A 23,939-nucleotide genomic window follows, 5' to 3' on the forward strand; every position below is an offset into this window, starting at 1 on the left:
GTAAGTTAGTCAGTGAAAGCTCTTTCTGCTAGTACCCGGATTATCATATATATTGAATGAATGCTCATTTGACTTTATAAAGCTTTTTGAGTATTTATTTGATAGCCTTAATATTCAATTTAAGTTTGTTCGTTCGTAAAGGCAATTTAGCACAATAGCAAGCTGCAGTTGTTCATCTTTGGTCGCTTTGCTGTTGAATTGTGTTGTGTCTGAAGACAACGAGGGTAGCAGTACATGACGATGGGTTACAAATAAATGCTCAAATGACTTTCCATTTTTAGCGGTGTACATTGAATGTAAGCCTTGGGGGCAATGTGAGAATGCCTGCTTGTGTGGGTAAATGTTAACTGAAAAAAAAATTATCTCTCCTCATTGCATCCACTACTCATCAGTCTTCACGTTCTCTTAGCCCCGCCTCCTAATGGGTTCGACCAAAATCAACATTTGTTGTGTTTTACTGTGCTGTGTTACCTAAATATATATCCACTTTGTTTTCTATATTTTTAGAAAGCTTGAATGGTGATCAAGAGAGACTGGGAGCAGCATTCTACTTAGATGATTCTAATCAGAATTTTATAGTCAACAGGTAATCAAAGATGGTCCTATTTTTAGAAGAGAAGCTATATTTAAATGCGTACCCACCCGTGTGAGCAGAGGGGGATGAGGATTGTTTTAAATTCTCAGCGTTGTTGTAGTAGGAGGAGGCAACTAATGGGGTGAAGTGCTATTTTTTACAGTAAAAAGTGGAATGATTACGCATCATAGCACCCTAATGGCATAACCTTATAATAGTTAGTTAGTAGGATGGAATGAGCAGTAGAACTGCTATTTTTGAAACATTCCATCGTCTATTCATGAGCTCAAAAGAGAAGCAAGACTTGATGGTTTTAGATAGTTTGACCTTTTTGGAAAATGTTGTGCAGGGAAGTAATGGCCCCCAATTAAATGACTACTGTACTTTGTATTCAAATCATGTTACGGGTTGGGAAAAACTGGTTACATTTTGTAACTAAAATGCAAAATAACCAGGAGGTAATATTTGTGGAATATTGGAATGTGCCTTTTTAAATGGAAATCAATAAATGGTTAAGACGGAGGAGTTTGAAGCAATATCGCTCCAGTTTAAATGTTTTTTTTTGTGTATGGATGGATGTATTTTGTGTGTTTTGGTAGTAGGTAAATGTAGCTGGTGGCTTATATTTTGAAGGTCCCTTCATATGAAGCAGGGTGGTGTTTTTTTGCAACTTAGGGAGAGGGACTGGTGGTTTGTGCACCTTAATGAGAAATGTTTTGTCACAATAGAACCCATTTAGATAGATTTTGTCATTAACCACCTCACCCCTGCACATCTGCACGTTCCCATTTGAAATGTCAAGACTGGTGAATTTAAGGTTCCTGATATCAAATGACTTTGTTACTCACGTGTGTCTCATTGGAAGTTGAAAGTGTCTTTGTACGTTTTCAGGAATATCCTCACAGCTCCAACAGGTTCAGGTATTAAGGTTGTGTTTTTTTTCCTCCTCAAGACAGTTGCAGTGTAAATGGGAGTGGCTTGCTTTGGTTCATTTTTAATTGTCCTTCGTAGTGCAACCTCACTTAGATAAGCAGCAAATGATAGCGACACGCCACCTTATCCTTTTGAAACGACAAGAATGTGTGTTGTGAGATTTAAAACAAAAAAAAACATGCAAACAAAGATGCAGTACTTTGGGATTAAGCAGTAAATAACTACAAAACCTCATATGTGCACTCCACTTACCTCTGCAGGATTTTTTGAAGACTGTTGTGCTTCCAGGTGTCTTGTTCACCTTCACAGCATTGGCAGTGTTTTTCTTGGACTCCACTTTGAAATTCTTGCAAACTCTTTTGCCATGTTGTTTTCCAACTTTTTTTTTTATTTGCCATCTGTTTTTAAATGACCTCATAATATGGCATCAGAAACATTTTGGGGGATTGAACATAATTGTGTTAGAATTTTGTTAACTTAGATTGGCAAACTCCTAAAACCGAGGATAATTGTGATAAGAGCCACGTGTTTAATAAGGATGCATAGACATACGTATTTAGATTCATTTTGGAGCTATGAGTCATTGACTTACAGGGCGGTAGCAGCTGTGATTCAGCACTATTTTCAAAGAGGAAAGCATTTGCTTGCTTTTACGTCAGCAGGCCGCTCAAAATGCATAGAATATTCGGCTCTGGGCTCTCCAACTACAAACTCGGTTTTAGGGTTTTTCAAGGTGAAACTTAATGTGATAGCCTTTGCCAATAATGTCATTTTTTTTCTTACTTTCTTCCTTTTCAAAATGTGTTTACACTTCACACATGTAGACCTACAGACTTGAACGGATAAGGTGTGATATAGCATGGAGATAACTTGTGTCACACAATGGTACATATATAAATATGATATATACTGTACATGTATAGACAAATACTGTATATAATGCATAGACACGCGTAGAGGTAAGATTGTTTGTTGTACACTCACAGCATGAGGTATATCAAGTATTTACCCTGAAATGGCGCTGCTTGTTCACAACCCTTGCAGTACTGGCCTGGCTCCTTTTGCTCCTTGCCCCCATGTACATCCCCCCATTAGCACCGGTCCACCTCTTCTGTGTTCCAAGTGCCAATAACTTTGTGAAAGCCCTGTAACTGTGATCCAACATTATTGACGGTAATTGCACATTAACAAGCTGTAAAATAAAGACAATGTCTCCAAAAGGATTCAAAGATGAATATCTTAATAAAGGATTTGTAACAATTTGTCCCTTCAACTTTGTTTTCATTTTGACATGTGTTTTGCTCTATATTTGTAGTAATCAATGTATAAAATACCACTCACCTGTACTGTGCACATTTCCTAGTGTGTGTGTGTACATGTGGTTACCATTGAAGAGGAAAAAAAGTGTAATCCAGTAATATGATCTACACTTTCATTTCTTCTACATATGTGTATATAGCAATCAAGTGTAGCATTCCCTGTAAAACAAGCAAACAAACAACACAATTAATACATACAATATTTATAAGATAGTCTTGCCATCTGTAGGTCAATCAAAAGAATGCATTCAAGTCAACTATCTGAGCAGTAGAACCGCTATTTTTGCAGATAAAGTCACTTTATCTGTGAATACAAAATATGTTCTTTTGGGCATGTTAAACATTGACAATGTGTGCCAAAGGGCATATTTACTTTAGGAGTAAGGAAAAACTAGCCTGAGTTCATATTTTCATTGACAGGCATTAAATAATGAAAATCATAATAATCTTTCAAGATGATGAATATGCAACTGATGCTTAAATCCCTGAATAATTATTCGTTGACATTTTTATACATATTTGGGTATGTAACAGAAAAGAAGGCAAACGTAGAGATTTAGATTATGGAGTATCAATGTTCTACTACTGTACTACTCAATTAAATTGACAATATATATTCAAATCCAGTTGTAGGTTTGCAAACAAGAGCTGTGACTCAGAAAGAAATACTACCAGACAATCCAGTGTGCATTCTCTCAGTTTTTTTAAATTTATTTTTTGTTCTTTAGGAAGATTTCTGTTTGGAATTACAAAATGCACTGGTAGAAATTGTGGTGAGATAGGTTCAGAGTGATAAGAGAGATAAAGAGTGTGAAAGAGAGAAAAAGAATAGAGTGAGAGAGAGAAAGAGAGATCAGAGTTTCCAACAGCCAGTATTAATACGTATCGACAAAACACATCATTGAATCAGTACTTTCTTCCATTTACCCCACCCAAGCCCCCCCATTATTCTCTAGCGTCTTCAACATTCACTTGTATTGTGCCTTAAGCCCACATCACAGGGAAAAAGAAAGAAAGAAAGAAGGAAAGAAAGGAAAAAGAAGGCTCACCAGTCTCTTTTGTGTTTTGATCCCATTTTTTTTGGTCCTTTTTATAACATTTTTTGTTCTCAAAAATAGAAGAAAAAAGTTGCCTTTAAAAACATCTATATTTATATATCTTTTTTTTAATATCTATGGATTCATAGTCTGTTTTTCTTTTATGTCCTGAAGATGACTTAACCCACAGTGTGGCATGCACATAGCACATGCAGTTCTTGAAATAGATATTAATCAAACTTTTTTTCAACATTTCCATTTTTTAAAAAACAAAAACAAACAAAAATTCTTCCTCTCATTTGCACTTTTTTTTTAACATTGCAGACTTGGTGTGAATAGTTAGTGTGGCTTTCACTGCAGCAAAGATAAAGAAAAAAAACCATTCATTCAAACCATTCATTTTGACTCGTGTACACACACACCATTATATTTTTTCACATTTTCACACACACGCACAAAAAAAAAATCCACAATAAACAGGGGAGATCAAGGGTTGTTCTGCACAAAGAGCAAAACGTAACCACATTTTTAGACAGAAAGCAAAAATATGCTACCACTGAAAAAATGTCAAAAAAATAATCACAAGCACAAACATACACACACACACACACACACACATTCACACACATAACCATACACCACAAGTATTCGCTACATACCTTGTGTGCTATCTCATTCTAAAGTGTTGTGGAAAAAAATACTTGCCCGTGACATTCCGCTGAGGTTGGAAAGACACTGATAGGTTGGTCTTTTTTTTTTGACTTTTTTCCCCTCTTTTGCTTATAATTTTTTATCTGCATTCTGTGGTCAATATGTGATCGATGTCAACGTAAAACTGGAAAAACAGTTCCAATGTACATTTAACATCAATTATGGTGAAACCGGTGATTGTAAAACTTGTTAGTTCGAGGCACAGAAAGAAATTCCATATATACACGTGAGTGATACAAAGCATTTTTTTTTGTTTGTTTGTTTTCTTGGACCATATCAAAGCTCAATAAACCAACTGACCTTGTATAATTCACTTCCCTGTGGTGGGCTAAAACTGACAAAGCAGCATTTAGCAATGGCAGATAGAGCTCAAACAATTCCTTGATGTCCAAGATTTTCAAGGGAAGGCAGCGGAACGCTATGGTGAAGGTAACAGGTGGAACTGCCTAGATGGAAATTTGGAAAATGAGAAACATTTTTTTTAAAACCCGTGTTTTGATCAACTCATTAGGTGAAAAACGTCCTGCCAAGTCTCAAATTTTGTAATTGCTCAATTTCCAACTGCTAAACATAAGCTGATACCTGAAATTAAAGAGAATCTAATTAAATGAATAGTGAGTTTTGAGAAGGGGACCAAAAATCCAATCTAGTCTACTGTTTAAGGCTTATCGAGGCTGGGTCCAGCACCGTTTTACACAAATTAAAATTAGTTGCAATCAAAAAAACCTCTAGAAAAATAGAGGATGATGAATGTCAATCAATATATTTTGCCATACAGTTTGCCATCTCAACTTTAAGAATGGAAGTAGAACTATATGTTGTATAGTACTATTAATGACAAAACACTTCCATAACAGTTAGTAATCTGTTATTAAATTTTCTATGTCACTTTATAAGTCATTTTTGCTGCAGTGCTCATCCAAATCAGAACATTTGGTTGACAATCACATGCTAAAAAGGTAAATAAATACTGGATACCTCCTATATTTTTAATGTTAGTTTTTTGTTGAGCAGTATTGAAAATGTATGAATTAATTACCAGAATTGATTGGAGGCTTCAGTGCTTAAAAAGAATAAAACTGAGCGCCTAAAGTGTGCTATAATTGTCTAGAAATTTGGCGCGCAAAATATTATCCATCTACATCTCCCCATGACTTTCATATATGGTCAAAGAAAACAAGTTTCTCTCCATTCTCCACCTTTTTCGCCATTTGTTTCTTCTTCAAAGTTTCTGCAAGAGCTTGGAAAAGTTCCCAAGAAGGAGGAATGCTGCCACTTTACCCTGCTTGCCAGTTTATCATAGTAAGATTATCACCATTTTTTTTTTTTTTTTTAGAAAAACTGTGAAGAAAAAAAGTGCATTTCCATCTATATGAGTGGCAGGCATTTGGCACACAACATAGAGACACACAAGCAAAAAAAAAATCCCTTTTCACACTCTTAGAATGACATGACTATTCTCATCGACTCTTTGAGTGAATAAGATTTAAGAAGAGGAATGTTAAAAATGGGGAGAAGGAGAGAGAAACTCAAAAAGGTAAATACTATTGCACCCCGAAAACGGGAGGAAACCTACAGGCTACAACAGGAGGAAAAATATCCATCCCCCTTACAATAGACTCTCATTGTTGCTAACAGTATCTTTTTTCTATTTTTTTTCTTTTTTAAATCATTCATGCAGGATCACACAGGCTTTACAAGTGTTAAAAAAGCTGTGTGGGTTGCAAAAGAAGATTCAAGCTTGAGTGTTTTGAAGAAGAAGAAGCGGAAGAAAGAGAAGAAATTCTGCAGAAAACGGGTTTCGGCGGTTAAACCCATCATCATTTTTTGTTGTTTTTCTTCATCGCGGCATAGCATGGTGGGAATATTCAGGTTTCCGGCTGAAAGGGGCTGCCTCCACCAATAGGGGTTAACATTCTCAGGGCTCCATCCTTCCCGTGTTGACACCCCCCACGTAGGGTAAAGCCTCTCGCCTTAATACAGGCGGCGGACCGACCCATGGTAAGTTTTTTTTTTTGTTCTCATTTAAAAACAAAGATGATAAAACTCATCAATACTCATCGGGGGTGGATAGATGCGTTTAGAATTGACTTCCTTTCAAACTAATAATTCAAATTAGCATCAGGAAGTCCGAAAAAAAAGAACTTTTTGTGTCTGTAAAGTGTCTTTTCTTTTTTTTTTTGGGAGTCGGAACTCTTGACATCTTGTAATTGGCTGTAGCTCTTAACCAGAGGCAGAATTCTCCTAATTTGCATCCTTCAAAAAGGTGCAATTTGTCAATTGATGAACATAACATCAATGAATATTTAGGACCTCTTTCTGAATATATATTTTTTCTCTCTCTCTCCATTTGTGCATGAGCATTCTGGTTTCATTTATTCACCATGACATTTCCAGCACATTCCAAGGATGGAAGATAGAGAGAGAGGCTGATGTCATGTTAGTCCACAGATTGCACTGTTGTCCTTTCTTACACCCGACCGTCCCCCTTCTACTCCAGCGTCCCCCAAGGCTAGCACCAGTCGTCCTGTTCCTTGTCGCAATAGGGTTCATGCAGGCCCTTGCGGGGCCCTCGCGGGTGTCCCCCTGGAGGTGGGACCTTGTGAGGCCCACTATGTTGGGGTCCATGGAGATGTGTGGAAGGCGATGACGAGCGATAACCATTGGGGAGGCGACGTTGGACGGGGGGTTGCACTTGGACCTGATGGGGTCCGGTCAAGGGAGTGGTAGAAGGGGCCACGTGGTGGACGGTCCTGGGTGAGGTACGGTTTGGCGGAGGGTGTGGGGGCAAAGGGTGAGGATGGGGGTTGTTAACAGGATGCAGGTTGCGTGTTTGCTGTTGAGGAGGAGGTGGCAGCGGGTGGCCGGCCAATGGGTGCGCTTGGGGGTTGCCGGCTGGGTCATGGGTGGGTGGTTCTTGGTGGGGCACGTAGTTTTGGTTGTAAAAGCAGCCGTCCCCTTCGATGGATCCGCCATCTGCGTCTGCCCAGCGTAATGGGGGGTGAGGACCCTGACGGGGCAAGTGATGGGCCGGGGGTAGAGGAGCTTGGCCTTGAGGGGCGTCGGGAGATAAGCGGCGGGGGGCCGGGGCCGGCGCCCGTCCCGGCGGCCCAGAGGGTTGTGGCGGTACGCCCTTACGGACTACGGGGGAGTACGTAATGTGGGGGCGGGGAGTCGCCGGCGTCTGGGGTAACTGACGGCGGCCACGGCGCGGGGTGCTAGTCCCCGAGGTGGATGGGACAGGACTTCCACTGACTGAACTACTGCCCTACACGAAAAGTGAAATACAGCAAATAAAAAGTACGAACGGACCACAGATTCGACGACAGGACATGTAGTCGAGGATGGAAGATGACAATTCAGAAGGAGGGAAAGGAAGGACGGGAAGACGAGCACATTAAAAGCACAAGTAATGCCAGTGTAGAAAAGGAAAAGAATCAGTGCAAAAGGTTGTGGGTGGAAAAGACATGCCATGCAGAAAAGAGAAAACAAGAGAAGGAAAAGGGGTGAATTCTGGAACATCCACTGTGGTACAGAATAAATATATATGTATTTTACATCTTAAATTGTGCAGATTTATATTACAAGAGGTCTGTCGCTCATGGGTTAATTGCTTCTACATTTCTAGTAACCTCCAATACGAAAAGGTACATTTATTATAGAAATGCTACTTAAAATATAATACCCATCTTTTGAGAGGTTTAAATCGTTGGGTCATGAATATAAAGAATACAAATAATAACATTTTCACGATACTCCTAATGAACGGGATTGATCCATATGGCTGAATTAGAAATAGCATTAACGTTTTTTTAATTAATTTACGTAAGAATGGAGGAAACAGGTAGGAAAAGAGGAATTTAGATACAGCATTCCAGTGAACAAATATACAATACTATATGTATGCATATTTGTTAATATAAATCAAAATTGACTCATTTCATACTGTATCTTTGTAGTGCACATTCACAACATTCCGTGCATCGTCCAATACAAGCTCTGTAACAATCATCAAATAATAAATGAGTAAATCCAAGTTATTTATAGTACTTTAAAAATTAAAGGTCATTTTGAAGTAAAGCTCTTGTATTGGACGAGTGATTGAATTGATATGCCAATGCAAGTAAATGACACATTCAATGATCCTTATTTTACTTGGATTTGCATATTTTTGAGTATCAACTGTGATAGTGAGCAAATTACACAGTTTTGCCATTGCCGTGCTTTGCATGAGAAAATCCATTATGCCATTATGAAATAATTAAAAATCCCACCTGTCTGTGTGTCATGCATTCTCGACCCTCGCTGGGGGATCGAGACCACCGAGGATCTCTTTCTCGCTCCCTCTCCCTGTCGGGATCTCTGTCACGAGAATGCTTGCGGCCATACTCGCCTCCTCGCTCCGGAACGTAGCGTTCCTTGTCAACGGAACCGCCGTGGTGGTGGTGATGATGGTGATGGTGCTTACGGTCTTTGGACCTGCCTCGATCTCTGTCTCGATCCCTGTCCTTGGATATCATGTCGCCAGATGGGGTGTCTGTACCAATAATACGGAATTACTCATTATATTTTACAACAGAAAATGTTTTGAAGAAATCAGGCCAAAAAATAAATATACCGGAAACAATTTCGTATTATTATGAATTGAAAGATAGTTTGTTTGACTGTAATGCGTCCAACCTGGGCCAGCTTCTGTGTAGCGACACAATGACCTCTCGGAGGCACGATGACTGCGCTCTTTCCTCCTGTGGCCATGCCTGGAAACTCGACCTTCTTCCGGTATCACCTGCTCCATGTTGTAAAGATCTGAGCCTCCTTTTTCTCTGCTGCCACGTCCTGACCTGCTGTGACCCAACGATGAGGCCGAGCGTTTCATTGGGCTGTTGTCACTGATGGTCTGCAGAAAAAAAAAAAAAAAACAAGGCGGGATACATGCTGGGAGATTCCTTTTTTTCACCATATGTTGACATTGGCATGATTCTTTAAAGCTTGGCACTGAGTGAGAGTTTAAATCAGGACATGTTTTAAAACTTAATAGTTTATATCCAACTTTGTTGTGTGACTCACAAACGAGAACCAAGTCATCTAGCATGGAAAACTTACTTTGACCGAATACCATACTGACTACAACTTTACTCTTAGGTCATTTCAAATATTCCATAAAGCTACTTTATAACACTGTGAAAAGCTCAGAGGGAAGAAATGCATCACATTCCAATAAGAAATACAAAGGAAATCATAGATAATGGCAAATAGCCAAGCCTTTCATGCTTCTGTAGGGTTTTAAAGAAAAGCAAGGGCATTGAAGGGTCAGGTTGACTAACTCTAAATGCTAAAACCGCCACACATGGCATAATCCAGGCTGCAGAAAGATTCCTGCTCCTTTTTATCGTGCTTTTCAGGCAGTCAACACAACTGGGCATAACCAGAGGTGCCTAAATTTCCTAAAAAGTTAAATAAATTAAAAAAGAAACACTACATGGACAACAGTAACATCAGACCAGGCAATGACACCGAAAATGAGTTAAATTTACAATAAGAATGTGCAGAGAACTATTCACATATTGCATCATGTGTTCTGACATGAAGTTGGAATTTCTTGCTCTTGCCTCAGACTAATGATGAAATAATTCAAAATATGTCCGGACTTGTCCAAAATGGATAAATTATTAGGAGTTATTGTCCATGTAGTGTACATAAATAGAGCACCAGATTATCTGACCTTTAGGAGTAGTGGTAATGACAATCCTAGTATTATTATTATTATTATAATAAATCTCTCCTTATCTGACTAAAGACATGCGTCCGTTAACACACCCACTTGCAGTCCATTTAAATTTGCATGCAGGTCAGCAGGTATGAATTGAAACAAAAAAAAAGGTAAAAAACATTCATGAAAAAGCACAAGAACATTTAAGGCATGGATAGAGAGAACACCGACAGCAGAAAGACAGAGAGAGAGAACCTATCAGGTAAAAAGTTGCATTTTTTTGTTAATGACGAGATGTAACGTGCTAAATAACTAGCCAACCAATAAGCTCAAGATGCTAGGATCATTTATGAACGTGACAATAGATGATCTCATGCTGAATAACATTACATTGGTGGAATTTGATCAAATGAGACAAACATGTCAGAGTCATAATAATGTAACAGAAAACTATTGTTTTCTTCCTATGGTGACCACAGATTAGTATGGTGAACCAAGAAATAAATCATTTTATGTTTTAATCATTATGCCTTAATATAATGACAATAATTTTACCCAATATATATATATATATATTATATTTAAAATACAACGCATTCTTAATTTACCATGGAACAACAGCACGGCAAATCTATTGTATTATTAAATGCAAAAAAAAAACATTTACTGATTGTTTGAGATCCTTGCTACAATGAAGTCTTTTTTTTAATACTTCAATTAAATAAACTGAAAAATATAGCACCATAATAACTTTAAATGACTAATTTCTCTTTAAGACACAATATGAAAAACCTAAAACTTACACTGATCAAATATTTTCACTCTTTTGTATGATTATATTGAGTCAAATATTGTTGAAAAATGTGTAGTTTTTGGTTTGATTTAAAGTATTCCCCAACTATAAAGTGCAATGCATTCCTGATTTTTCTACTTGGACAACCATTCCAAACTAAATCAAAATGCATTTTTATGCACGAATGAACCTTAAGACGACGTGAGAGTGACAGGAAGGAGATGAGAAGAGCGGGCAAAACAAGACAGGGAAGACAGGGTACATACACTTAGGTGACTGCCACGCTGCTTCCCCTTCCTCCGCTTCTGTGTGAGCACAGAGAAAACACACACACACACACACAAACACACACATAGAACCACAAATGAAGCAGAACCAGGACGACAGAGGAGCACGTGAGATTAAGAATAAAGATGACTTCATTCACAATGGGGGCAGAAAAAAAAATTGTGTGCTCAAAAAAAAACATGAAAAGTTCTACTTATACACTTAGGCTGCAGTGAATGTGGGGGAGAGACACTTACCACACACATTGGCAGGTGAAAGACATCAGAAAAGTGAGAAAAACCCAACTGACAACACCATGATAACAAAAATCATGAGGAAAATACACAAGATATGCGCAGAAGCACACACAACTCTGACTTCTGCATGCTTGTTGGTTTTAAAAAGGTACAATTAACCTTCAATAGGAAGGGAGAAAAATAAAATGGAGTATTTTTAGAGCTAAATGTTGGCTATTGTCTTACTAAGGATTTTTTGTGTCAAAAATAAGCAACACAATGAATATTTTCTTGTTTGATCAGGTTTGTTAGGTCTATTAACCGGAAAGAGACATTATAAGTGGTGAAACACAACAATCAATCATTTAGTAAAGACCTCTGTGATCCGACAAAACATTATGAGAATGTGACAAAATGAGGAGAAACAGAGGGGGGAAGTTTGAAGAGGTGAAATGGTTTCTCACTTGGTTTTCGCCTGGTAGGCGAGGCATGGAAGCGGCCCTGCCATGGCCTTCCATTGGTGGAAAGTGCTCAGTATCCGAGTAAGCATCCTGCCCCATCTCTCTCATCTCTACCGTCTGCAAACAGAGCAGGAGATGTTGTGACGGACTGCCAAGATATCAAAGAAGTGTAGATGGTAGGGGGGTTTCATCCGGAGAGGCAGAGAACCAAGGATCTTACACACAAATGTAGGTAATGAGTAGATGAGTATTATGGTCACCTTTCGTTTTTCTCTTGCTTGTTCAATCTGAGCACAGTTCAATATTCAAGTCATTTTAAACACTGATTTAATAACTAATTTCCATGGCCCATCTTGAACCATCAATGGCAGCCAATGTATTAAAATGTCCTGTATGTATAATAATTTGGACCAAAAAATGCTGAGACATTTCAAGTTTTACATTTGAAAATGGCTTCAGATTTTTAAGTCGAAGCAATTCTCGATATGTGCTTTTTAGAAATAATAAAGCCAGATCCATATATACTGTACAAGATGAAGACATGGAATAGTTTCTCCGATGCTCACGATTGATGCAGCAAATGATGACACCTGACAGCAGCAGGGTTTGGACAAATGCACCCATATGATGATTGGACAAAGGAATTTAAGACATACTAGCATGTAAGATGTATTTACTGTACACACTGTATGTACTCAGTACATGGGATCCTGCTTGGGGTTAGATTAAATTAGATTAGAACTTTATTTCATCCTGTATTCGGGAAATATCTTGGTTGCAGTATCAAGACAGACACAAGACACATAAGACATTGTAGACCTAGTTAAAAAAAACTGGAGCCACACACAGGAAGTCCACAAGTGTGAGTGTCTATGTGTGTGAGTGTGTGTTCTACCTGTGAGGTGGTCATGCTTCCCAGGCCATCTTCAGGACTCCAGCTCCCCACCTTTTGGGACATCTCCTGCGCCCGAGCTGTGACCCACGAGTGACTCTCGGGGACCCCTCCTTCCACCGGGCTGCCAAATAAAAACCTTGCTGTCAAAATCAATCCAGCATTTTTGCTTCAGATACATTTCAGGATCAAAACTCACATGCTGCTCATCATCTCTGTCTTTTCAGGTGGAGGAAGGGCATTGTTTAGACCCGGACCCCCGTCCTGGGTGGGGGAAGGAGGTTCCACGCGCTGAAACAGTAATGGCGTTCGATTCTGTGTAAGATATATGACATGGCCATCGCCAGCTATCAGGCAGGCCGACAGGGAAATGGGGCATGGGAAGGAGCGAAGCAGGACCAAAGGGGTGGGGGGCTGCTGTCATCCAACCATGCCTTCGTGGAAAGAAAAAATGTCTGTACCCTTCAAGTAAACTCATTCATAACACCGAAGTAACAGGCAGCCTATATTTTGATTTAGGCTGAGGTGATGCATTACCGTACATACCAATGCAGAGCTGTGGGAAAAAGGTCAAACCAGTAAGGGATGGTGGAATGGGAGGAAATGAGGGTGGCCGTTGAGTTCAGAAAAGTGGGGAAAAGAATTTTGGAGGAATGGTAAAAAAATAAAAAATAAATCTTACTGATAGTTTTGACATATTTTAAAAATGGAAATATGTAAATAGAAAATATTTTGCAAGGCTGTAACACTTGACTCTGTGATTTGATAACATGCACAATAAAGAGCAGGATGCAGTATATTGAGTAATACTTGATATATTGTAGCAAAGTATTACTCAAAGTACCCAGTACTAAGAAAATAACCAATTCAATGTACCCATTTGTAGGATAATAATGAGTGAATTTGAAATATCATACTTAACATAACTACTCATCAACTGAAGGAAAGTTAGAATAGTGAGGTATACACTACCTTAAAAAATGTTTCAAGAGATATTGTCACAGAGTCAAAAAAATAAAATAAAAAACACTCGATGGGCGACAATTATTGAAGCGAGGGAACACATGTTAAGCAGCAGATGGCAGTCCTGTTCTTCTTTAACAATTCCAAAGAATAATATTCCAATTAGGTTTCATCTCATATGTCCCATTTCCCTTCAATAAATGTGTTCCCTTAGTTCCACATGAACCCATACTGCAGACCCAACCTGGGTGCATGCGATTCATCTTCAGGCCTTTCTGCAAAACACGCTTTACCTGTTCATCTCGGAGTGCTTGCGAGCGCTTCATCTTGCTTTGACGGTAGTATTCCATGATCATCATGGCAGCGTAAATTTTACCAACTGTAAGGTCTGTCGCTGCTGAAAGAATGACAAGTTACCCTGCAAGATTAGACCCTTTGGTATGGACCCTTAGCGCCAGGAATGGTAGAAAAGAGTGAGGCATGCACACCAACAAATACACAAGTTATTTTACACACACGACACATACACATATACTGTACACGAACATTGAGCAAAAAGTCTTTTCACAGGCAGATTTAGATCTTTTGTGCAAAAATTTGCAGCACCACCATCAAAAACGTATAAGAAAGATAAGAAACACTTGACGGCTTAAAGACAGAGCCAGCGTTAGACTTGGCTAAACATTTGTGACATTTTTACAATTTTAGAACTACATTAGCGCCTTGAGATACAAGTAGAATTAATCTATTTACAGTACTCTTACATACCTAGTATTTCTAATCCCATTAAAATTTATGGAATGTAATTTACCCATTCTAGCCAACCCATAAATCCCATTAAAAATACAACGTTTGTGAGGGGCTTTGCAAAGTAAAGTGGTGCTCTGCAATATTTTTTCACGCAACATACAGTAATATCATAATTTGATTGCAAAGAATGATGTAACGTGTGCAGCTCCATTGGAAAATGATCACGTAAACACAAACAAAAATGAATGACTGTTGGTAAAATTACTGTATGTAGTCAATCTTAAGTATATTGCAAGTATTGTAACACCCATTTGTGCATTAGCAAACTGGTAGGCAGAAATTATGTCAAAGTTATGTTCTGTGATTCACAACTATATATTTTTTTGTATTATGAATATTTAGTTTGACAGTTAACTTGGTCTAGTTAACCAGTCTACATACAACTAAGACTGGCCCTGTAGTGAAAAGACGTCTATAGAGTTGCTCTATAGAAAAGCACCCTCTGATTTTAGGTTGTGTGGGGTTAGTAATCTAGTTAGGTGGCGCTGTCACTGATATGTGCCAGCGGTATCAGAGGGCGCAGCGGTGAAGAGAGACTGGTAGAAAGAAGCGATCCTCAGGTGGTGTGGAAGATAAACAACATGGGACAAGAGAGTGACGCGGGGCGGCTGCAGCCAAGGCCACGTGGCACGCCCATTACACTGTAACTTACACTTGTGAGGCGTAACCAGCAAGTCCAGATGCTTCTGAGAGAGATTGGGCCAGATTGCCATCATTTCTTTCCTAAGCTCTGCATCCATCTGGTGCTTGTCAATACCACCTGGACAGATCAACAAATACAGATACAAAAACATATATGAACAAGAGTTTCAAAAATTTAAAAAGAAAGAGAAAGAAATAGGATTTTGTTGGTTGTGAAGGTAGCTTTAAATGTTAAATATGTAGACTTATACTTCATTTCAACTGTCATAATTGGAAGTAGGAGCTACCAAAACATGTGGTGTGGGAACATTAGTTGTAATTTTTCTGAATTCCAATAAAGTGAATATTGTCTGACATAATGACAAAGATTATACTGTACAAGATCAGATTTATAGGATGTCATGTAACTGCTATCAATTAATTCAGAGAAAATAAGAGGGATTTTGCACCTTCAGATATCTTGGCAATCTTGATGTCCAGCGCGGTACGTATCAAAGCCATGAGAGTGGAGTTAAAGTGGACCGTGTTGTCGTCAGCCACAGGCAGATCCATACGCAGCAGTCTCTGTGAGAGGGCCAATCAGGTTGAGGAGCAAATAGAGCATGACATTTTTTTGATGGAACCTCCAAACGACAAACGGAGTAGGGTATTGAGGACAGGGTGATGTAAAGGAGCTGTGCATAACATCTGTAACAACTAAAGGTCAAATATAGGTCATGTCATATCAGATCTTTCCCAAAATGCATGCAGTGATTCTAAATTTTATCATGTGTCCTTATGTGGTATGTATTTGAAAACCACAGTTTTTAGACTTTTATATCTTGGTTTAACTGTAAATGTCACACACTTTTATGACTTCTGTTACCTACAGCTCCTTCTTTGGGGATTGGAGGTTCACAACAGGACCCATTTTGAACCAATAGACCAAAAGCAAGTGTAAGACATCTTGTGGGGAAGGGGGGGATTCACTTGTTTTTTGCTTATTGGTTTCTTACAATTAATTAGCTTGGACAGTAATAGACAATATAAAGGCAAACACCAACTAACACGTGTGTGCGTGTCTTTGGTTGGTAACAGGAAGACGGCGATCAGACAGACATGCAGCATACCAAGCAACCCTAAAGCGTCCCCCTTCATCGACGTATCGCATTTAGATTTTTGCAAATGTCAACTCCCCGCTAAACCAAACTTTCCAACCCCCATGCAAGCATGCAATGCATGCACGTTATGCCTCACAGGACAAGCAGCTGCGCAGCCGTACACAGAAAGCTTTCCATGTGGGGCAACATTAACTGACGATGATAAACGTCCAATCGTGTGGTTCCTTTCAGCCTATTTGCTGTTAATTTGAAACTAGTTTAGCATGAGTAGACATCCAATCCTTTTGAACAAAGAGGATTGGCAGCCAACGTAGTTCAATGGGATTGAATGTCCAACTATGTCAATGGGAGCTCAGGAGTTAAAATGAGTTTGTGCTGTATTTTAATTCAGCAGCTATAAAGATAATTCAAAGCTGTATCAAGACTTGCTACGGTGACATAGTAGCTCTGTTGGTAAGAGTTTTGAGTCCTATGTGTGGATTCATGAGCACAGACTTTGAGGGTTAATAGGTGAGAGAGAGCAGCATTCTGTGGAAAATCAACAAAAAAAAACATGAAAATACTGCCAATAAGCAGAGATGTTGCATGATTATTAAGTTTTATGGCGAAAAGATGAGAGAAGAGTCAAAAGGGAGGGATGATAACCAGTCTGTTAAGAAAGAGTTGGTGCATGTGCAGGTAAATAGCGAAATCATGTGAGAATAAAAAAAGAGAACAAAAACGCAGAAGAAGCAACAGCATTTTGGTCACGTCAGTCAAAAAAAGTATTCCTGCCTGCAGGACTTGATGTCTTCTATTGAGAATGAAAAGGAGTAAGATGAGCTATGAGTCATTGTTCTGGTGGATCTGGACAAACTGGGAGGTTGCAGCCTATTTCCATTTTGCTCATGCTTTAGTTGTGAAATGGAAAATAAAAGGCCAAGTCATACCTTGCTGTGCATGCGTGACATTTAAAGATGTCAGGTATAATTAAGGAAAGATGCTTTAAGTGAATAATTTGACAGGCACAACAAAAGTAACTGAATGAATCTGGTTCAAATAGTGCTTACACTAAATAAGATATAATCCAATTTTCCAAAACAATGTTTTTTTTAAGGTTTTACTGGCTTAAATGTCATATTTGGATGACATTCATTGTGGTAGAGTTTTAAATTTTGCAGGAATGTACCATTTTGGCCAATTACTACACTGTTGCTGTATCAAAGACAGTGATTTATTTATATTTCATTGTTTAGAAGCCAATTGGTCAATCAGAAATACATTGAAATTGTTACATGATGCCATTGAGTCCAGGTCTACCAGTAAAATAAGCTGCAAATGGAGTAATTTCCTCGACAAAGCCGATTATAGTGCTTAACGGGGTTAATAATCAGGTTATTTTTGAGTTAGTGCGGGTATTTATTCTGACAACAAATGTGTTTTTGCTAATTGCTTGGAAAGGCGCATTCATGGAAAAAAGAGCCATTGCTGACGGGCCATGCAGAGGGCAGGTGAGGGTTGAATGCTGAAAGGGGGTTATGCAGAGATGTATAGGAGGAGAAGAGGGGAGGGGGCTGGAAACAGAATAGAACTGCATTGACGACAGAACCAAAGGACAAAGAGGAGATTGGACTTGCAGATATAAAAAACAGAAGAAGAAAAAAGAAAAAAAAACAAGCAGCTTTGGGGCTCGGCGCTGCTACATGAAGGGTGGCAAAAAAAGAATTGCTTCTGTATGGCAACCAAAGGCTCTCGGAGGAAAACACATCACTGACACAAGCCCTTCTGCTCTCTCTACCATAGCAAATGATGCATACTATTTCTGTGTGCGTGCACGTGACCTCATTCTTTGCATTTTACTGTTATATACGAGTGTGTTTTGTCCCATCCACAGGAAAGAACGAATCAGAGGACAGAAGTCTAGCGGACCTTCCAAGCACTGTTGCCCATGCAAGATTTTTTTCTTGTGTATGTGGAATGTTTGTGTGGTCTAATGCGCAAACTTTCAGATACACTTTACACCCAAAGATGAAGAAAAGTACTATCTGTGTTGTAAAAAATATATATATGTATGTATAAATCAGAATAATACACTGATCTCACTAGATTTTTAATTCTACTTAAATATTAAACTATACTAATTTGGACTAACAGGCTTTGTTCAAGTGTTGAAGTTCAATTTAAGCCATAATTCAACACATATATAATCTTCTCAAGTTGTTCCTACAATGTTGAGAGCATTTAATTATCTTTCTAAAGCTGAATGAAATTAAACATTGGGCTCATCTTTGTAGGGAAACTTTGCCGACAACATTTACAAACCCTATTTTGTGAAGTTAATAACTTTTGCTAGTTATGTTCAGGAAATGAGCATGTGTGTGTGTGTGTGTTCAAGTTACATGGTGCAAACGAGCTGAGGAAGGTCCCTCCTTTTGTTCCTTCTTGTGGATTAGTAGTTGGCTTTCACCCCAACTCACCCTATTTGTCTGCCTGCCTCCACCCAAAAATGTTTACACTGCCACACAACCACCACAACAATGACCAGTCCACCCCCACTTTCCACAAAACAGAAAAAAAAGAGATATAAATATAACCAAACAAACACCAACGGTATACATGACACAATGTCAACGTCTTACTAGCGCCTTCTAAAACGCCCACCCTTGCTCACACACCCTTTTATCCCACATAGGAGATTTAGGGCAGGGCCTCTCTAACCTTGTAGGCCACCCGTGCAGGACACCTCTTCCCGAGGCCTAGTGGAGGACACATGTGCCTCAGCATGTCATACATTTGCCTGCAACTGATCCTGCCACTGCACCATCACCAGCCAGTGCCACCAACCCGTTAACCATGAGACAGAAAAGATGGGAGAAAGAAAAAGAGAAAGATAGAGGAATGGTTGTTTGGAAATGCAGATAAGAGATAGAAAAGGAGTGAAAGAGAGTGAGACAAATACCAAAAGAAAAAAAAGACAACGTTATTGGGTTGATTTAAAGACACTGTGGCCTTGATGAGGCTTCTCCCAGACCTACAAGCCACTTACAAGTTATTGAGAATGTCAAGAAAGACGTTCAATAGCCTCTCTTAGAATCAAAGACTCCCCCATAAAAATAAAAAATCAGGTAAACGTGGATCGTATTCTTGTGAGAGTTTAGATTTTTTTTGTAATTGACACTATACAAAATTGGAATCAATTCCACACCAGATGCATGACAGTAAGATGTGCAATGTACTGATTTACCAATAAGTGTTGTTTTTGTCACTCATTTATACAACAATAATATTTAAAAAATTGTGTGTCCTTGTCTGAAAATTCATATTTTGCTAATACTGGTGTAATCATTGTTTCTTTTTGATATACATTCCGCTTTTGGGATATATTTCCCCATTTGGGATAATATAGTTTAGTAGGATAAAAATGTGATCCATCCATAATATAAATACTAAAGTATGCCATTTCTTCATTAACGACAATCATGATATAGGAGGACATGGTACACAAACATATTTTTTCAGCACTGCAGGTGTTATGATCAATTCAAATTTTCATCAGTTTGTGCACCTTTTCAAAAAGAAAATAAACAAACCAACATGATTTCCTATTTGTGTAAACATGGTCTTAAAAGCACGGCACCAAGAATACAACTGAATGTTATATTTTCCATTGGACTGACTCACTGCATATATAGTGGGGGAGAACTGAATATTAGCCCATCCTTCTGTTCTGTTTCCAACGCTAAATTCGATCCGCGGCTTGTTTTAACAAGAAGGGATGACCTAGTTGTAAATGTGTACGTTACTTTTTTGAGTTATTCCCTAATGGATTAGTCTGAGAGCAGCTTGGTGAGCAAGTGTGTGTGTGTGTGCATGCGTTTGCACAGATGAGCAGGTGAGAGTTTGACAGCAGGCACCAAGCTGCTCCTGCCCACATAGGGATTAGGGGTTAGGGAGGGTAAGGGTTCGGAAGAGGAGGAGGAAAGGGAAAAGGGTGTCAATGCAGTTTCTGTCTTTCCCCAAACCCCCCAAAAACCAAGAACAATGCAACACTACAGTAGGCCACCGTAGCTTGCTATCTTATCGCTCCAACATTCGTCAAAATAAAACAGCAATAAAACCTGATCAATTTCATCCTGATTATTGTTTTTTTTTTTGTTTGTTTCATATTTCATTTGGAGCATCTCCAAGTGTCTGCATTGTCCCGCACATTCTCTCGGCATTTCAGAATGCAAGTTGATAATGGCGATATATATAGTTGATAGATTGAAAGAACTTAAATGGAAAAGTAAGTCCGCCCAAAATTAAAAAGAAACAAAGCAACATTCATTTCATTCCTTGGATGCTTTGGCTAGCAAGTGTGCTTAAAAGGTTTTGTTTGAATGGAAGTCAAACCTTGCAGGCCACCCTATGGGGGCATTTCTTGCCTAAGCCAAGAGGCGGGTCGATAACTCGTAATAAACTGTACATGTCCTTATAATGAATGCGCCCGCTGCAAGAAAAATACAGGGGAGTTAGGAGACACTAACACAGGAGAAACACACAAACAAACATTCATATAAAAAGAGAAAACATTGGGAGGAAAGAGCACAAATTCACACAGTATTTGAACATACTTTGCAATATGTTGACTGTCAAAAAAATACTGTGCTAAGTTGAGATCACGCGTGTAAAAAATATCTTGACACAGAACACTTTTAAACACGACACAGTACTGCATGCTGCACGCTGTTAAATGTGGTCCTTAACACTGCCAAAATAAAATCATTTGGTTTAAAACTCCAACTAGATGTAATTGGGGGTATTGCTAAAGACTGCATTTCTGCATGTGGCAAAGAACAAACCACTTGATAGTTGCCTGTGGTGTGCCTAACGCTTCCCTCTTAAATAATGGGGTTAACCTGGAACCATTTAATTGTGTGTTGCCTCTGCTTAATGTGTGTGTTTGGTAGTCGGGTTAGAAAAGCGGCTAATAGTCAGGCAATTACATTGATTCCACAAATAAAAGATTTTGTTGTCTAACTATGATGATCTAAAGACGAGAATATGATGATTATTTACAGATCCCAGAATCTGACAACGCCTTCTCTTTCAATGTGATGACAGTGCAATATTCATGACTGTCTTAATTTTTATCTCTCTTAATTTCTCTCATCTTAATGTGGAGACATTCAAGCAACTACATTGTCAATTTATCTCTGCAAAGTGTTATTAGAATAAGATTTTTTCAAAAATTGACACTATTGCCCTAGTGTGGATGCATATGTATGCGTGTGAGTGTTTTTTTTTAGTTTGCTTTTTGTATGCATGTGTATAAGATTTACAACAAATAACTAATGAATGTATTAGCTGAGGTGGAAATGAAGTTGAAATTTATAGAAATAGTAGATTACATTTAGTTCTACTTGCAGCTTGTCTATACTTAAAGTACTTGTACAGAGAAAAGAATGACCAACTAATGTCAACCACCAAAAATAAACTGACCGCTAACCACCCTGCAAGATTTATATGGTAAAAAATATTGCCCTCTTGTAGGTTTTCATGGACAGTCTACAGGACAACATAAGTAACAAGCACACACATATTGGAATACAGATGCCATGAAATTTAGCATGTCCACAATTGACACACATACTGTAGACTAGGACAAAAGAGTCTTTGTAAGCAAGTGTGGACTTTGTGGCTGTATTCAGAAATCAGAGGGGAAGATTTGGGATTGGATTGACTTTTTAAGGACAACTTGCATATAAAGAGAGGGAGAGCATAAGTAGGAAGGAGTGGTTGCCAGAGTGAGATAACCAGATGTCCTTTAGAGTTATTCTCATCACAACCCCTTTGGTGGAAAACTACAAAACCGTGGCAGCATTTGCATAGCAATTGCAGATTAAACAAAATCAGTTGACAGTTGACCTTTGAATGAAGGTACCTCAAGTATTTTAGAATCGCTATCATTTAATATTGATAGCTTACTTACTTACTTGCACGGACCAAAAGCATTAAACCCATTTTATATCTGCAAAATCAGCAACTAAGTAAAGGACATATTTAAAAAAAATTAAAAATCCCAAAATTTAAGGATGGTCATTTAATTTGATGGACCCCAATTCTGCAGAGTAGCATAAATTCGGAATATCCGAAACTGACCGTTGACACCAGCTCCCACTTTAATAGGATTGGATCCAATTTAATTAATAGAAACTCTCCAATAACCGAAAAAAAGCTGCATCAAATTTGAGGATTAGACCTAGAAAATCATTTTTTTTGCAATATATACCACAATCATGAGTGATTGGCGCTCAATAACATATTTCCGAACATCAAAATCAATTTACATACAATACATTTGTGTTCTCACAAACCCTCTATGAATTATGTTTATGAATGCAACTAGAAGGTAGCTAGCTGCAATATGCTTTTCACATGTGCATCTTTAGTCGCATGCATATGCTTTGTGATGTTTGTTGGTTTGCACTTACCAGGCGGCGGGATCATATTCAGCCCATATCCTGACATACTCATCCAAGTGGTGGGGTCCAAGTATAGAAGAATCTCTGGTCAAATACTCAAAGTTGTCCATGATGACAGCCACAAAAAGATTGAGCATCTGTACATGAGCACATCAAACCTCAGCAAAGGATGCTCAAAAGACGGCCTATCACATTTTCTTATCACATTTAACTCACCAAGAATGAACAGAAGAAGATGAAGGAGACAAAGTAAAGGTAAGCTACTTGACTGCCACATTCTGGCTCCGTATTTCCTGTCAACTCATCACATTCTTGACCCCCCAGACATGCCAGCATGATCTCATGCCATGCCTCCCCAGTTGCACTCCTAAAATGCACACAGAGAACTCTCTCTAACACATTCAAAAACATATCTGTGAAGTCCATTAAAAAAAAAAAATCCTACCTGAAGAGTAGCATGAGAGCTTGAACAAAGGTCCTGAAGTTATTGTGTTGGTCAATGGCACCCTCACCATCTTCTTCAATAGCAATATTTCCAAAAAGCTGCAAACATGATAAAACTAAGAACAAGACTGACTCATACGCCTCCAATATCTTTTGTATGTATCATTGTTTGCAATCGGTTTCTTTTGTTCCCTTCTTTTCGTGCCATATTTGAAGCAAAAAAGACTCCATCAACAGTAACACTAGACTCAATTACTAATCACACCAAGTGTGTTTAGTTCCGGCTGTAAAATTCTATTTCCACCAACAATTTCACTTAATACTTTTGGACAAACCAGTCAAAAATGACCAATAGTTCAATCATTCACAGAGAAACTGATATTGAAAACACTTATTGCACTGTATATCACTTAAGTTATATATGATAGGCTTCCACACACCTGCATCCCAATGATGGCATAGATGAAGAATAGCATGGCAATAAGGAGGCATACATAAGGAAGAGCCTGAAAACAGAAAGAAAACAAGCATTTGAATGTACACAATGAACAAAATTGAAGCTACACTGTTAAAATACGAATGTACTCTTTCTGTATATTTGGTG

At 38.6% G+C, this 23,939-nt stretch overlaps 1 protein-coding gene across 15 annotated transcripts in view; it reads right to left on the reverse strand.

Annotated features, from left to right (window-relative positions):
* Nucleotides 1-3,512: 3,512 nt before the first annotated feature.
* The window catches only part of LOC144208874 (voltage-dependent P/Q-type calcium channel subunit alpha-1A-like), a 53,045-nt gene continuing 32,618 nt past the window's right edge, over nt 3,513-23,939 (reverse strand). For 4 of the 15 annotated variants that reach the window (XM_077734918.1, XM_077734927.1, XM_077734925.1 and 1 more), the window contains 15 exons: nt 23,776-23,841; nt 23,337-23,434; nt 23,108-23,258; nt 22,901-23,028; nt 20,820-20,916; nt 15,798-15,912; nt 15,359-15,466; nt 14,190-14,293; nt 13,133-13,248; nt 12,937-13,057; nt 12,045-12,158; nt 11,344-11,382; nt 9,255-9,471; nt 8,849-9,111; nt 3,513-7,842 (listed from right to left, as the gene is read on the reverse strand). In XM_077734918.1, coding sequence (XP_077591044.1) covers nt 7,087-7,842; nt 8,849-9,111; nt 9,255-9,471; nt 11,344-11,382; nt 12,045-12,158; nt 12,937-13,057; nt 13,133-13,248; nt 14,190-14,293; nt 15,359-15,466; nt 15,798-15,912; nt 20,820-20,916; nt 22,901-23,028; nt 23,108-23,258; nt 23,337-23,434; nt 23,776-23,841 — 2,493 coding nt within the window. In that variant the 3' untranslated portion in view covers nt 3,513-7,086. The remainder of the gene's footprint in view (nt 7,843-8,848; nt 9,112-9,254; nt 9,472-11,343; nt 11,383-12,044; nt 12,159-12,936; nt 13,058-13,132; nt 13,249-14,189; nt 14,294-15,358; nt 15,467-15,797; nt 15,913-20,819; nt 20,917-22,900; nt 23,029-23,107; nt 23,259-23,336; nt 23,435-23,775; nt 23,842-23,939) is intronic. The other 11 variants (XM_077734932.1, XM_077734919.1, XM_077734931.1 and 8 more) reach the window with 7 other exon arrangements.

This window comes from Stigmatopora nigra, chromosome 15 (genome assembly GCF_051989575.1).
Source record: "Stigmatopora nigra isolate UIUO_SnigA chromosome 15, RoL_Snig_1.1, whole genome shotgun sequence".
Classification (NCBI taxonomy): Eukaryota; Metazoa; Chordata; class Actinopteri; order Syngnathiformes; family Syngnathidae; genus Stigmatopora; species Stigmatopora nigra.